General features: G+C 53.3%; 1 protein-coding gene across 2 annotated transcripts in view; it reads left to right on the top strand.

Annotated features, from left to right (window-relative positions):
* Positions 1 to 974: 974 nt before the first annotated feature.
* WHRN (whirlin) overlaps positions 975 to 12,684 on the top strand; it is a 59,757-nt gene continuing 48,047 nt past the window's right edge. For both annotated transcript variants that reach the window (XM_059865113.1, XM_059865114.1), the window contains exon 1: positions 975 to 1,574. In XM_059865113.1, coding sequence (XP_059721096.1) covers positions 975 to 1,574 — 600 coding nt within the window. The remainder of the gene's footprint in view (positions 1,575 to 12,684) is intronic.

Below are 12,684 nucleotides of genomic sequence, written 5' to 3' on the forward strand. Positions count from 1 at the left end.
CCCTTGCCATGGCAGGGACACCTCCCACTCTCCCAGGCTGCTCCCACAGCCCTCCCCAGCCTGGCCTGGGGCACTGCCAGGGATCCAGGGGCAGCCACAGCTGCTCTGGGCACCCTGTGCCAGGGCCTGCCCATCCTCGTTCAATTCTTAAGAACAATTTCTTTCTAAATTTAATCTAAATTTCTCCTTTTAAAAACTGCTCCCCAATCATAGATTCCTTCAACACCCTGTCAGTAGCAAATGTGTCTGAATTCCGTTTAGGTGTGATTAAAACTAAGCCTGTTCTGAGCTGAACGGGTGCATCCCCAGCACCATAACTCAGCAGTTACCGTGCCCAGCATTCTGAGGTAACAACAATCCCACACCTGGCACGCCGGGCAGTGGAAAAACATCCCCGCGGGTCAGGTAACGGCTCCGTGTGCCGGGGCAGGTTGTTCTCGGCTGTAAACCGATCCCTGCCCAGTGTCCTCTGCCGTGTGTCCTCCATCCCGAGTGCGCTCGCCATGCTGGGATGGAGGGGAGCTGCCGGAGCTCTGGGATGGACGCGATCCATTCCGGGAGAGCTCAGGAAGGGTGCCAGGACTTTCCATCCTGCGCAGCTCCCACCTGCGCGGTCCCCGCGCTGCGCTGAGCCGCGGACAGGGCTCGGTGCGCCGATGAGCGCTGATGAGCGGGCGCGCTAATTGCGGGTCCCGCGGGGGCGGGCGCTGGGGCGGGGCGGGGGGGGTCCGGTCCCGCCGCCGGGGCCGCTCTGTATAACCCGTCTCCCGGCAACGGCGGCCGCGTCACTTCCTGGGGAGCCGCGGGCGAGCGCACGGACAGGTGGAGCGGTGGGGCTGGCCGGCATCGGTGCTGCCCGGGGGGCTGCGCTCCTGCCCCGCCTGGCTCCGCTCCTGCCCGCCTCGGGTGCGCTCCTGCCCGACGCGCCCCGGTCCGGCCGCTCCATCCCCCGGTGCGGTTTCTCCGCCGCGGCGATGAGCGCGGAGCTGGACGGCGTGTCCGTGCACTCCTCCTCCTCCTCGTCGGGCTCGCTGGGCTCGGCGGCGGGGCCGGCGCCGCGGCCGCTCTCGGCGAACGTGCGGCGGCTGCACCAGGCGCTCACGGCGCTGCTGAGCGAGGCGGAGCGGGAGCGCTTCATCCTCTGCCTCAACGCCTACCACGGCCGCCGCAACGTCTGCGACCTGGTGCGCTCCCTGCGCGCCCTCCTCGACGGGCCCCGCCGCCGGCAGCTGCTGCCGCTGCTGCGCCTCGTCCTGCCGCGCTCCGACCAGCTCCTCTTCGACCAGTACACGGCCGAGGGGCCCTACCTGCCGCCGCCCGGCCGCCCCCCGCCGCCCCCCGCCCCGCCGCCGGTGGTCCCGGGCGAGCTGCGGCAGGTGACGCTGCGCCGGAGCAAAGCCCACGAGGGTCTGGGCTTCAGCATCCGCGGCGGCGCCGAGCACGGCGTGGGCATCTACGTGTCGCTGGTGGAACCGGGCTCTCTGGCCGAGCGGGAGGGGCTGCGCGTCGGCGATCAGATCCTGGGGGTCAACGGCAAGTCCCTGGACAGGGTGACCCACGCCGAGGCGGTCAAGGTAAGGCGGCTCACACCGGGCTCCGGTGGATGTTTTCTCCATCCCGCCTTGTCCCGAGTTCCGCTGCGCGCCCCGTCCCGCTCTGCCTCTCCGGTGCTTCTCGTGTCCCCCCGTTCCTCCTTTCCCTCCCTGGGTCTTATCCCCGTCCAGCCGCGTCCCTCCCCGGCTCCATCCCCGTCAGCCAGTGGGACCGGAGCCCCCGGTGCCGCTCCCCGGGACGCGGCGCTCGGAGCCCGCAGCCCTCGGCGGAGCGGAGCCGCTCCGGGTTTGCATCGCGCCGGCGACATCGTGCGGGGTCAGCCGTGCTCGGAACCCGGCCGGAAAGTTTGCGGTGGCGATAGCGGTGCCACCAACGGCAGGGACCCGGCTGCGGGGGTGGCTCCGGGCACGGCAGGCTCGTCCTGAGCTTTTGTCGCGCCTCTGAAACGCAGCGGTGCCTGCTCGTGGCTCGCCTGCAGCTTGTGGAAGCTGGAAATCTGCGTGAGCCGGGTTTTGAGGGACGTACTCCAGCCGCTCTAGTGGGTTTCTCCTCGCAAAGATGGGGAAACTGAGGCACGGAGAAGCAGAACAGACCCCCCCCCCACGAAGGCTGCCCGAGGCAGGAGCAGATCCCCGATTCCCCTTTGAATGTTCCAGGGGCAGAAGGAGAACGGTTACACAACTGAACTGAGGGCTCCCGCTCTCCCAGCACGGCTCCACATGCCCGGAGACCTGTTGTAGCCCGTAACAGCATGGGGGCTATCGATAAAAGCTTTAATGTGGGGGGGGGGGGAACTCCATAAACTGTGGGATTTTCGCCTGAAACGCGGGGTTCTGAGGCAAATCCACCTCTGAGGGTCCCAAACCGTTCCCAGAGCTGAGCTTGTGGCTGGTGGGCTCCGCTCGGAATGTTCCCGAGGCACAAACCTATCGAGCTGGAGAATCGACTTTTAGAGCAGCAATTTGTAGGCAGCGTATGGAGAGCTGGGATCTGGCGTGACAAGGCTGTTCTCCAGCTGTTTGTGCTTTAATTTTTCCATAATAAGCTAAAGTCGTTCTGTTGGGAGCCTGTTCCATGTGGAGCCTTCCTCTGACAGCACATTAATCTTGCACAGCTTTGAACACTTCTTCCCTGCCGACCTGTGTGTTCCCTGCCCCGGCTTTAAATCAGTGCCCAGGGCAAGGGCACGACTTCCAGGCTGGAAATGACTCCCTGGTAATTCTGACAGCAGAGGAAAGGTTTGTAGGAATTATTTTCCTCTTGTTCCTAATGACAGGACAACAGCAGGGTAAGCTTTCAGTTGTTAGTCTGCAATTTTGTGGCTTGGAGATTGCAACCCCCACATATTTTGTTATGGCATTGGGATGGAGAGGAACCAGGTGTCAGGAATGCTCCACTCCATGACTTCATCTCCAATTCATCCCACTCTGCTGGGTAATTCACATCACTTTCTGTTTGTTCTCTAATATAATGTAATTGATGCCTTTTAGACATTATTAATTTTGAGTGAAACTAAGTGCTTCCTGCACAGAAATAATTCCTGGAGGACGTGGCTTGCCAAGAGCTATATTTTGTTAATATGATCCTGATAGGAAAAAGCAGCTTAGAAATTGTCTCCTTGTGAGCTGAACTTCTTTCAACAACAAATTCATCACTTGCCCTGTGCTGGCACCTTCTTGAGCTCCTGGGTTCTTTTCACATCTGGGAAGGGTTTTTATGACCCACGTTGTGGTGGTGGAAACATTTTGCCTGGGAAGAGTGGCAGAGTGATTTACAGTACAGCTCTAATAAATCCTTGGGAGATTCTAAAATGAACCAAGTGTTAATTTGCCCTCAGATGCTGCATTTGGGAGGGGGGAAAATGAGGAGATCACCTTCAGCAACGCTCAAGGGCAGTATTTGAAGGTTTAAGGTACAAATAGCTCAGCCCGATGTTTTGGGTGTCATTCAGAGTGTCAGAGCTGCAGGGACAAGAGGTGGTGATGGGTGGATTCATTTTGTGCTCTGATGCCCCTTGAAACCTGGGATCTGGGGCTCAGTTGGTTCACTGGCAGCTCTGCAAAGGCCCCTGGCTGTGTCTGCTCTCCTGAGGCAGAGCCAGCCTCGCTGTGTCCTGCCCCTTGCTCTGCCCTGCAGTGGGGCAGTGCTGATGGCCAACATCAGCTCCATTGCTCAGAGCTTGGTGCTCAGAACCCCAGGATTGGGGATTTGATCCCTTTCTTGGCTGTTCACTTGAGAGCTGGACTCGATGATCCCTGTGATGCCTTCCAACTCAGAATATTCCGTGATAAACCAGAGCTGGCTTCGTCCTGGAATTCGTGCCCGCGCTGTAACGGAGACAGAGAAAGATGAGGAGAGAGACTTGGTTAACACAAGCCCCTGGCTGTGTGGCTGATCTCTCAGACACTCTCAGCTCCAGAGGAGGGGCTGGGCGAGCTCCCCCGGGCAGAACGTGTCTGATCGGAGCTCAGCTCGGTCCCTGCCATGCTCCGGCTCCTCTTTCCCCCCAGTCCTGCGGCCAGCAGCTGTCTGACCGGGGCGCCCTGCTATCCATCACAGGCTCGGCGTGCTGTGCCGACAGAAGTTGTCAGAGCTCGTTCCTGGGCCGGTGCAGAGCTCGGGAAGGCTCCTCCCGGGCTGAGCGTGACAAACTCCCCGAGCCGCGGATGCTCGGTGCCCGCCGGGTGCCCGAGGTGCCCGGCTGGGGCTGGGGCAGCTGCTCGGGCAGAGCAGGGAATAAATACAATGTCTGCATTTGCTTGTGCAGCCTTGGATGAGCGTTCCCACGGCAGCCACTGCGTTCCTTATCAGGTCGTGGTGGCTCTGTTGCCTTTCCGTGCGTGTCTGGCCGTGCAGGAGCAGCCCAGCTGCTTTTATCCCTTCTCTCCACGAGGAGAGGCTCTGCTGTGGGGTTGTGTCGCTGTCGAGGCGGTCACGACACAAAGCAGAGACCACAAGCAGACTCAGATGACAAATCTTTATTATCGAACATGGATGATCTATTATACACTTTCTAATTGTTTATACTTCTTCTACCCTAACTATTGGCCACAATAAATCAACATAACACCGTTGGTGAAAAGTTACAGTGACTTCAGCTAACTTTCTAAAAATACTTTGTCCAGCTGCAAAGTTCTTATCTTTTTTCAGTTCCTCACTTCTCTTGGACTCCTTGGTTACTGCCTTGGAGAGAGCTCCTTCTCAGCTTCTCACTCCTTTAGCTAACAGACCTGCTGTTAGCCCCTTCCACAGGGGAGCAGCAGTTTCTGTTCACTCCTGGAATTTTCAGGCATTGCTCACTGATGCCCCCAAAGTGAATCGTGGCAGCAGATGAGAGCTGCCACAACACCAGGCTCAGTGACCCGTGTGGTGTCCCAGCTCAGAACTCACTGCTGGCCTGTCACCACCGCACTGGTGTTTGCAGATGTTTCCAGTGTAAATGAGATAAAAAGTGGCATTCTGACTCCAACCACAAAATTACCTCAGCACTCCAAATCGATTCCCTTAATGACCAGCTCCTTAACCTTTACGTGAGCACGGGAGTTTTATGCCTTGTCTGCTCTGAGCTCGGCTGTGCCATCCAAATCCAAATTAAATTACTCCATTACAATTACAGCTCCATCACTGCAGCATTCATGAGTGCACTTTAGCAAAAGATCACCAGCATTTGAATTATGGGGTAAGTGAAGATGTTTGTGTTGTCTGCCATATTTTTAGAGCTTGCTTGGCTTTTATTTTTAGCCTTGCTATTTAGGACATTATATTATGCCTATATACTATATATATATATATATATATATATATATATATATATATATATATATTTTACTATTTATGATGTATATGCTGCTATATTTGAGCATATACTGCTATATTTTAGCAGTTGTGCAGAAAGTTTGTATTGATAAGCTGTCATATTTTATCCAGAGGATTTAAATGAAGGTGTTTGTGGGTTTAGACCATCAAAATTACCAGGAAGATGTTTCCCCAATGCTCTGGGGTTGGCATTAAATTCACACTCCTTTCTCCCCCACCCCTTACCTTTCTTGCTTTCCTGTAGGTTTTTAAGTCCTTTGAATAAAAAGTCATTTAGGGAGAAAGGAGATGAGAGAAAGTGAAAAGTGGAAAATTTCCTGATTTAGGATTTGGCTTAATGAGCTACACCAGCCTCAAAGAGCTGCACTGGTGTCACCATTGGCCCAGCAATTCCTGGCAGATCTGGATCAGCTTGAGCAAAATCCCCAAAACTCCACTTATTTGGATGTGCTGGGGGACTTTGGTTATTTGGTGTTGGTGTAAATCTGTGATGGCTTTGCCAAAGTCACTGGGCTGGAACTGAGTTGATTCTGGAGGAACTGGAGTAGTTCAAGTGCCCTGGCTTGGGTTTTTTGTCTCTGGAGAAAGGCTGGAGGGGCTGGGGAAGGCTTGGGATGAGGCTGACAAGGCAGAGGGGTCCAGGATGTGGCACTGCCAGCCTGTCCTGTGTCCCTGTGACAGCCCTGCTGTGAAGGGAGGGAGGGATCACAGCCAGGGGGTCTCCTCGTCTCCCTGACCTGTGAGGGAAGGGAATTGCATCAGGGGGTACCACCTCACACCTCAGCCTGGGATAGAGAGGGATCTCATCCCCAGACACCGCCATCGCTGTTCCAGCAGAGCTTTTCACTCCCTTCATCCCTTCCATCTCCTGCTCTGATGGAAGTGCCAAGTGGGCATTTAAAAATAATTTAAAGGAGATTAAAATCCCTTCTATGTCCTTTTACTGTGGGGTTTCCTGCTGGCAAAAAGGTGATCTCTTCAGAGATTGCAATATTCCATACGAAAGGACCCCAGTGCGGGATTGCTGAAAGACCTCTCAGAAATGACTGCAGAGTTGTGCAGCCCTGAGCCTCAAACATATCTAGAGCCATTTTTCTTTCCAGCCAGCTTCCAATAAAGCAAATTTCATGTCACTGTTTCTTGTGATGCCAAATTAATGGATCACCATGACCTGACACTGCTTATTTCATCACCCCAGCACTGGGGGTTCAGAGCAGTGAGTGCAGCTTGGTTTGGTCAGGTTTTGACCCTTCCAAGTGCTTGGAGCTGTGGCTGATCAGTCAGAGCAGGGCTGGGATGGCTGAGAGGTGCAGGCAATGCATTGATCCCTGATTCTGTGAAGATTTCAGCCCTGTTCATTTGATCCCTGATTCTGTGAAGATTTCAGCCCTGTTCCTTTGATCCCTGATTCTGTGAAGATTTCAGCCCTGTTCCTTTGATCCCCAATTCTGTGAAGATTTCAGCCCTGTTCCTTTGATCCCTGATTCTGTGAAGATTTCAGCCCTGTTCCTTTGATCCCTGATTCTGTGAAGATTTCAGCCCTGCTCCTTTGATCCCCAATTCTGTGAAGATTTCAGCCCTGCTCCTTTGATCCTTGATTCTGTGAAGATTTCAGCCCTGTTCCTTTGATCCCCAATTCTGTGAAGATTTCAGCCCTGTTCCTTTGATCCCTGATTCTGTGAAGATTTCAGCTCTGTTCCTTTGATCCCTGATTCTGTGAAGATTTCAGCCCTGCTCCTTTGATCCCTGATTCTGTGAAGATTTCAGCCCTGCTCCTTTGATCCCTGATTCTGTGAAGATTTCAGCCCTGCTCCTTTGATCCCCAGTTCTGTGAAGATTTCAGCCCTGCTCCTTTGATCCTTGATTCTGTGAAGATTTCAGCCCTGCTCCTTTGATCCCGATTCTGTGAAGATTTCAGCCCTGTTCCTTTGATCCCCAATTCTGTGAAGATTTCAGCCCTGTTCCTTTGATCCCCGATTCTGTGAAGATTTCAGCCCTGCTCCTTTGATCCCCGATTCTGTGAAGATTTCAGCCCTGCTCCTTTGATCCCTGATTCTGTGAAGATTTCAGCCCTGCTCCTTTGATCCCTGATTCTGTGAAGATTTCAGCCCTGTTCCTTTGATCCCCGATTCTGTGAAGATTTCAGCCCTGCTCCTTTGATCCCTGATTCTGTGAAGATTTCAGCCCTGCTCCTTTGATCCCTGATTCTGTGAAGATTTCAGCCCTGTTCCTTTGATCCCTGATTCTGTGAAGATTTCAGCCCTGTTCATTTGATCCCTGATTCTGTGAAGATTTCAGCCCTGCTCCTTTGATCCCCGATTCTGTGAAGATTTCAGCCCTGCTCCTTTGATCCCTGGTTCTGTGAAGATTTCAGCCCTGCTCCTTTGATCCCTCATTCTGTGAAGATTTCAGCCCTGCTCCTTTGATCCCTGGTTCTGTGAAGATTTCAGCCCTGTTCCTTTGATCCCTGGTTCTGTGAAGATTTCAGCCCTGTTCCTTTGATCCCCAATTCTGTGAAGATTTCAGCCCTGTTCCTTTGATCCCTGATTCTGTGAACATTTCAGCCCTGCTCCTTTGATCCCTGGTTCTGTGAAGATTTCAGCCCTGTTCCTTTAACTGCTGTGTGCTTATCGAGGCTCTGTGTTTTTAGAAGGCACTAAAGAAAGAGGCTTGAATCTTCTCCCTTTCCCCAGGGAGCTGGGGGAGCTGGAGCATGGAAGAGGAGGATGTGACTAGCATCCACCCCAATAGTTAGAGTGGTAATCCCTTCCTGCATCTGCTTAGAAACAAAAACCCCAAAACTGCACCCAAAAAAAGTGCTCACAGCTTAAAAGGCAGGTGCTGTGTGATGCCAGAGGCTCCTGCTGTGCCCTTCTGTCCTGCAGGCAGTTTCCATGTCAGCTCCTGTGCTCAGCTGGACTCGAGGGAGAGGGTGGGGAGTGTAAAGGCACCGGGATCTCCCTCTGGGAAAAAGGAGGAGGGAAAATGGTCACTCTTGAGCTTGGAGGCATCTGCATTTAAAATGACTTCTAAAGCTCCTTGAGGGGGAGGGCTGATGGCAGTGGAAGGGCTGCTCCTGGTTCCAGGGGCAGATCTGGAGCTGTCCTGGAGCAGGTTTGAGCCCTGGAGCTCACCTGGAGCTGCTCCCCTGTCACTGGGAGCTCCAGATGAATTGCTGGTGCCACTTGGGCTGGAGCAAAGCTGCACACCCAGCCAGAGCTGTGGGAATTTGGGCTTGGCTGCTCCACCTGGCTTAGGAGTTGGTTGTATTTGCTGCTCTGCCACTGGTTTCCCTCAGTGGGCAAGTTCCTAAGTCATCTGTTTCCCTTCATTTCACCAGCAAATCACAATCAGCCCTAATGAAATCAAAAGACTTTTGTACTGATGCAAAAGACTGGAATGAGGGCCTTAATCTCTCCTCTCCTCATAATGCAGGGATGATAGGACTTGGCACCAGGACTGGCTTGTTCATCAGGGTTAGCATTGTCAGGGCATCCTGGAGTTCTTGCACCATCAATGTTATTTAGTGGGCTCCTTGTAAATAAACAGTTTTGCCTCAGCAGAGAAATTGATAAGATAACCTGGAGGATAAAACTTATTTCCTTCTAGTGGCCATTGGAAGAAAACAAAAGCATCAGAACTGGTGAATTAAAATATCCTTTACCCACTTCCCCTGTCCTCAGGGATGAGGATGGATTTTCTTGACACTTTCCTCAATGCCACGGAGAATTATTCAGCTCTAAATGCCCTCAGTTAAAGAGACAAAGCACCTGCTGATGTGTTTTACCTTGGGTTCTGTGGACTGGATGCTCTGAGCTCTCCCTGCCACGAGCACCAGGTGCTGCGTGAGTACAGGTGAAGCAGAGCCCTGGAGAAGCTCTGGTCCTGCCAGGTGCCCCAGAGATTGCCTTGGAGTCCCTGGGGGTGGGAGAGGCTGGAGTGGGCTCTGCTCTGTGCAGGCTCTACCTGGATGCCCTTGGTGCTTCATCCAGCGTCTTCCTCACTTCCCCACGTTGATTCTTCCAAAGTTTTCCACCCAGGAATGAACCCTGTTTAGTTTGTCTGATGGCACTGTCATTTTTAGCCAATATGGTGCTTCACATCACCCCTTTCAGCATTGCTTGGAGTGGAGCAGAGAGAGAAGACCCGAGGAAGCAGGAGGCAGTGCTTCAATCTGCATTTCCCTTATGCCTCCCCCTGCCCTGAAAGCACCCAAACAGCTTTGGTTTTGCTTTGTTTCCACAATTCTGTGGAGTTTTCTGCTGGTTTTAGAATCGTCCCGGGCTTGCCTGAGGGCTGCACTGGGCAGGGAGCAGCGTGGAGGGGGTGGGAGGTTGCAGAGTGGGGATGGGGAGCTTGGGGAGAAGGTGCTGGAGCTAAAATTTCACTTGACCTTTCCCGGTGAAAGGGACTTGGGCTTCCCGATGCCTTGGGGCTAAATGTGTGCAATCACCATAATTATACATCGATTTGCATTGATTTGCATAAGTGCCTCTGCTTGAAAGCCCAACTGCTGTCCTTTGCCTTGGGAGAGGGGGAGAGGTTGGATGGTGCCTCCTGCAACTCCTGTTTGTCCTCCTGCAGGGAGGCTGTGTCCACCCCTGTGTCACTCCTGTGTCACCCCTGTGTCCCCTGGACCCAGGCACCCACTGCTGTCCCTCCATCTGTGCTTCCCTCAGCCTCCTCCTGTGTCCTGCTCTCCCCTCCTGCCTCTGGGTCACCTTCTCCTTGTTCCACCTCTCTCTGTTCCTCCCAGGTCAGAGCATCCCAGGCTCCCTGATCCTCTGCTCACATCCAGCTCCCTGTGCTTTGTCAGGCAACATGAGGCTGGGACAGACTTAAAATCATGGAATCCCAGACGGGTTTGGTTTGGAGGGACCTTAAAGCTCATCCAGTTCCATGGGCAGGGACACCTTGCACTGTCCCAGGCTGCTCCAAGCCCTGTCCAGCCTGGCCTTGGACATTCCAGGGATCCAGGGGCAGCCACAGCTGCTCTGGGCTGCTTGCTCCAAAATCTCTCTGCACTCGGGGGCAGGAGACAGTCTCTCCTTGCTTCTCCTGGCAAATTTGCCCTTAACCAGGTGTGCAGTGGGAGCTGCAATAGCCTTTTATCCATCCTGCCTGCAGCTGATCCCTGGAGAAAGCATTTTGGGGGCAGGAAATGCTGTGCCTGCTGTCCTGTCTCGGCACAGGAGCCTTTCAGCTGATGCGGCTCAATCGCTCTCCTGCAAAAGCTCCTGCTCCCCTCCCCAGCAGCCATAGGGAGCTGCTTCATGCCCCCTGGCAGCAGGATTGTTTTGCTCAGTCCATCTGATCCCACAAGCTTAAACCCCCCCCTGAGTCCAGCAGGAACGCCCTGGAATGGAGCAGGAAATAGCGGCTGGGGAAACTTCTGCCGTCGCTCCTGCACGGAGCCGGAACGCGCTGTAAAGGCTCCCCCTGCCTCCCTCCTGTGGAACTGATGCCCTGTGCAGGCTGCCCTAGAGCAGAGGCTGGACAGAGCTCCAGAATAAAGCAGGGATTTATTAAAGGCCTCCATGGATCCACCTTGGGCAGCACCAGAGCCCAGCCAGGACTGCACCCAAGATGACCCAAAATGGCCCCAAAATGCCCGGCCGGGCACGGGGTCTCTCCCTGGGATCAGCTCTGCTCCATTTGCACCTTGCAGTTCATTGTCCCAGCCCAGCTTTAGCCCAGGCAGTCCCACCCTGCTTGTTTTTCTCTCTCCAGCCCACGGGGTTTGTGCTCCTGGGCTGAGATTTGGCTCATTTGTCCTTGGTGCCAGCTGGAGCAGGAATTGTTTTGTCTCCCTGCTCTGTGCACAGAGCTCACCATCCCCTGATGTGAACCCAGACCCACACACAGAAGCAGCACAGAATGTGAAAAATAGAAAAGCTAAACCTGAGGCATCAGTATCTCAGGATTTCTTTCCTTTTGCAGCTTTATTTCTAAACCTGTGCTTTACTTTTTGGGGTCGTGCTGCCAAATTCCTGGTGATAACCTCCACACTGACCTTTGGAGCTCGCCAGCAGAGCAATGCCCATTGTCCCATGGCCATTATCCCATGGCTATTATTGCATAGCTATTACTGCATATCCATTATTCCATGCCCATTATCCCATAGCCATTATTCCATAGCTGTGATATTCAGGGTTCCCCATGGCAGGAAGGAAATGATGAATCTGATTCCCATGTTCTCAGAAGGCTAATTTATTATTTTATGTTATTATATTATATTAGAGAATGCAATATTAAACCTATACTAAAAGATAGAGAAAGGATACTTAGAGAAGGCTTAACAAGATACCAATGAAAAACTCCTGACTCCTTCCAGAGTCCCAACACAGCTGGACCACGACTGGTCATTAAGTAAAAACAATTCACATGTTGGATAAACAATCTCCAAACCACATTCCAAAGCAGCAAAACACAGGAGAAGCAATCAGATAATTACTGTTTTCATTTTTCTCTGAGGCTTCTCAGCTTCCCAGGAGAAGAAATCCTGGCGAAGGGATTTTACCAGAAAATATGACAGTGACATATCCCATAGCCACTATCCCATACCCACTCTTCCAAAGCCAAACCAGCTGCAGGAGGCTGTTCCTGCTGGAGGAGAAGCAGCTGGAGGCTCTGCTGAGGGGGAGGATGGCTCATGGTTAATGCTCCCAGTATCCAACTGGGATCTCCCCACTCTGCTGCTCCTTTACTGGGGAAGGTGAAGGGCTGTCCCTGCCCCAGGCAGGTTGGGCAGGCTGCCAGGAGCATCCTGGTGATTCATTGCTGTTCCTTTCTGGCAGCTGTGCTCCTTCTGGGGGGATTTTTAAGGTGTTTTTACCTCTCAGGGCCATTGGGAAGTGGGGAATAAGAGGGGGAATGGTGAAGATGGGAGAGGAAAGCCCTCAGTGGTGTCAGACCTGCAGGGTTTCAGAAGGGTGGCAGCTGCCTCTCTGGATCCCAGGAAAGAACATGATGTACTGGGAGCTGTTTGGGTCTTATGGGGTTTTATGAAGGTAATTGTGGTACATGAGATGTGTGTTTCCTATTTTGATCAGTTTAAACGATCTCCTTCCCTCTCAGAGGGCTGGATAATTAAATGGAGTGTTGTTAGGGGATCAGTGGCCTCATGGAATCAATCTGCCCCTCTCTGGCACTTGCTGCTTCTGCTGACATTTCTGGGCAGTTGGTGACTGTTTCTCTGCTAAAGGTTTTGGCACTAATTCCCAGATTCACATCAATGATTTCTGTAAGCTGGGCTGCTGGCAGGTGAGCTTGCACACTGTGCTGCCAGCCCTAAACCTCCCACCCCGTGGTCCT

Source organism: Haemorhous mexicanus, chromosome 21, assembly GCF_027477595.1.
Source record: "Haemorhous mexicanus isolate bHaeMex1 chromosome 21, bHaeMex1.pri, whole genome shotgun sequence".
Classification (NCBI taxonomy): domain Eukaryota; kingdom Metazoa; phylum Chordata; class Aves; order Passeriformes; family Fringillidae; genus Haemorhous; species Haemorhous mexicanus.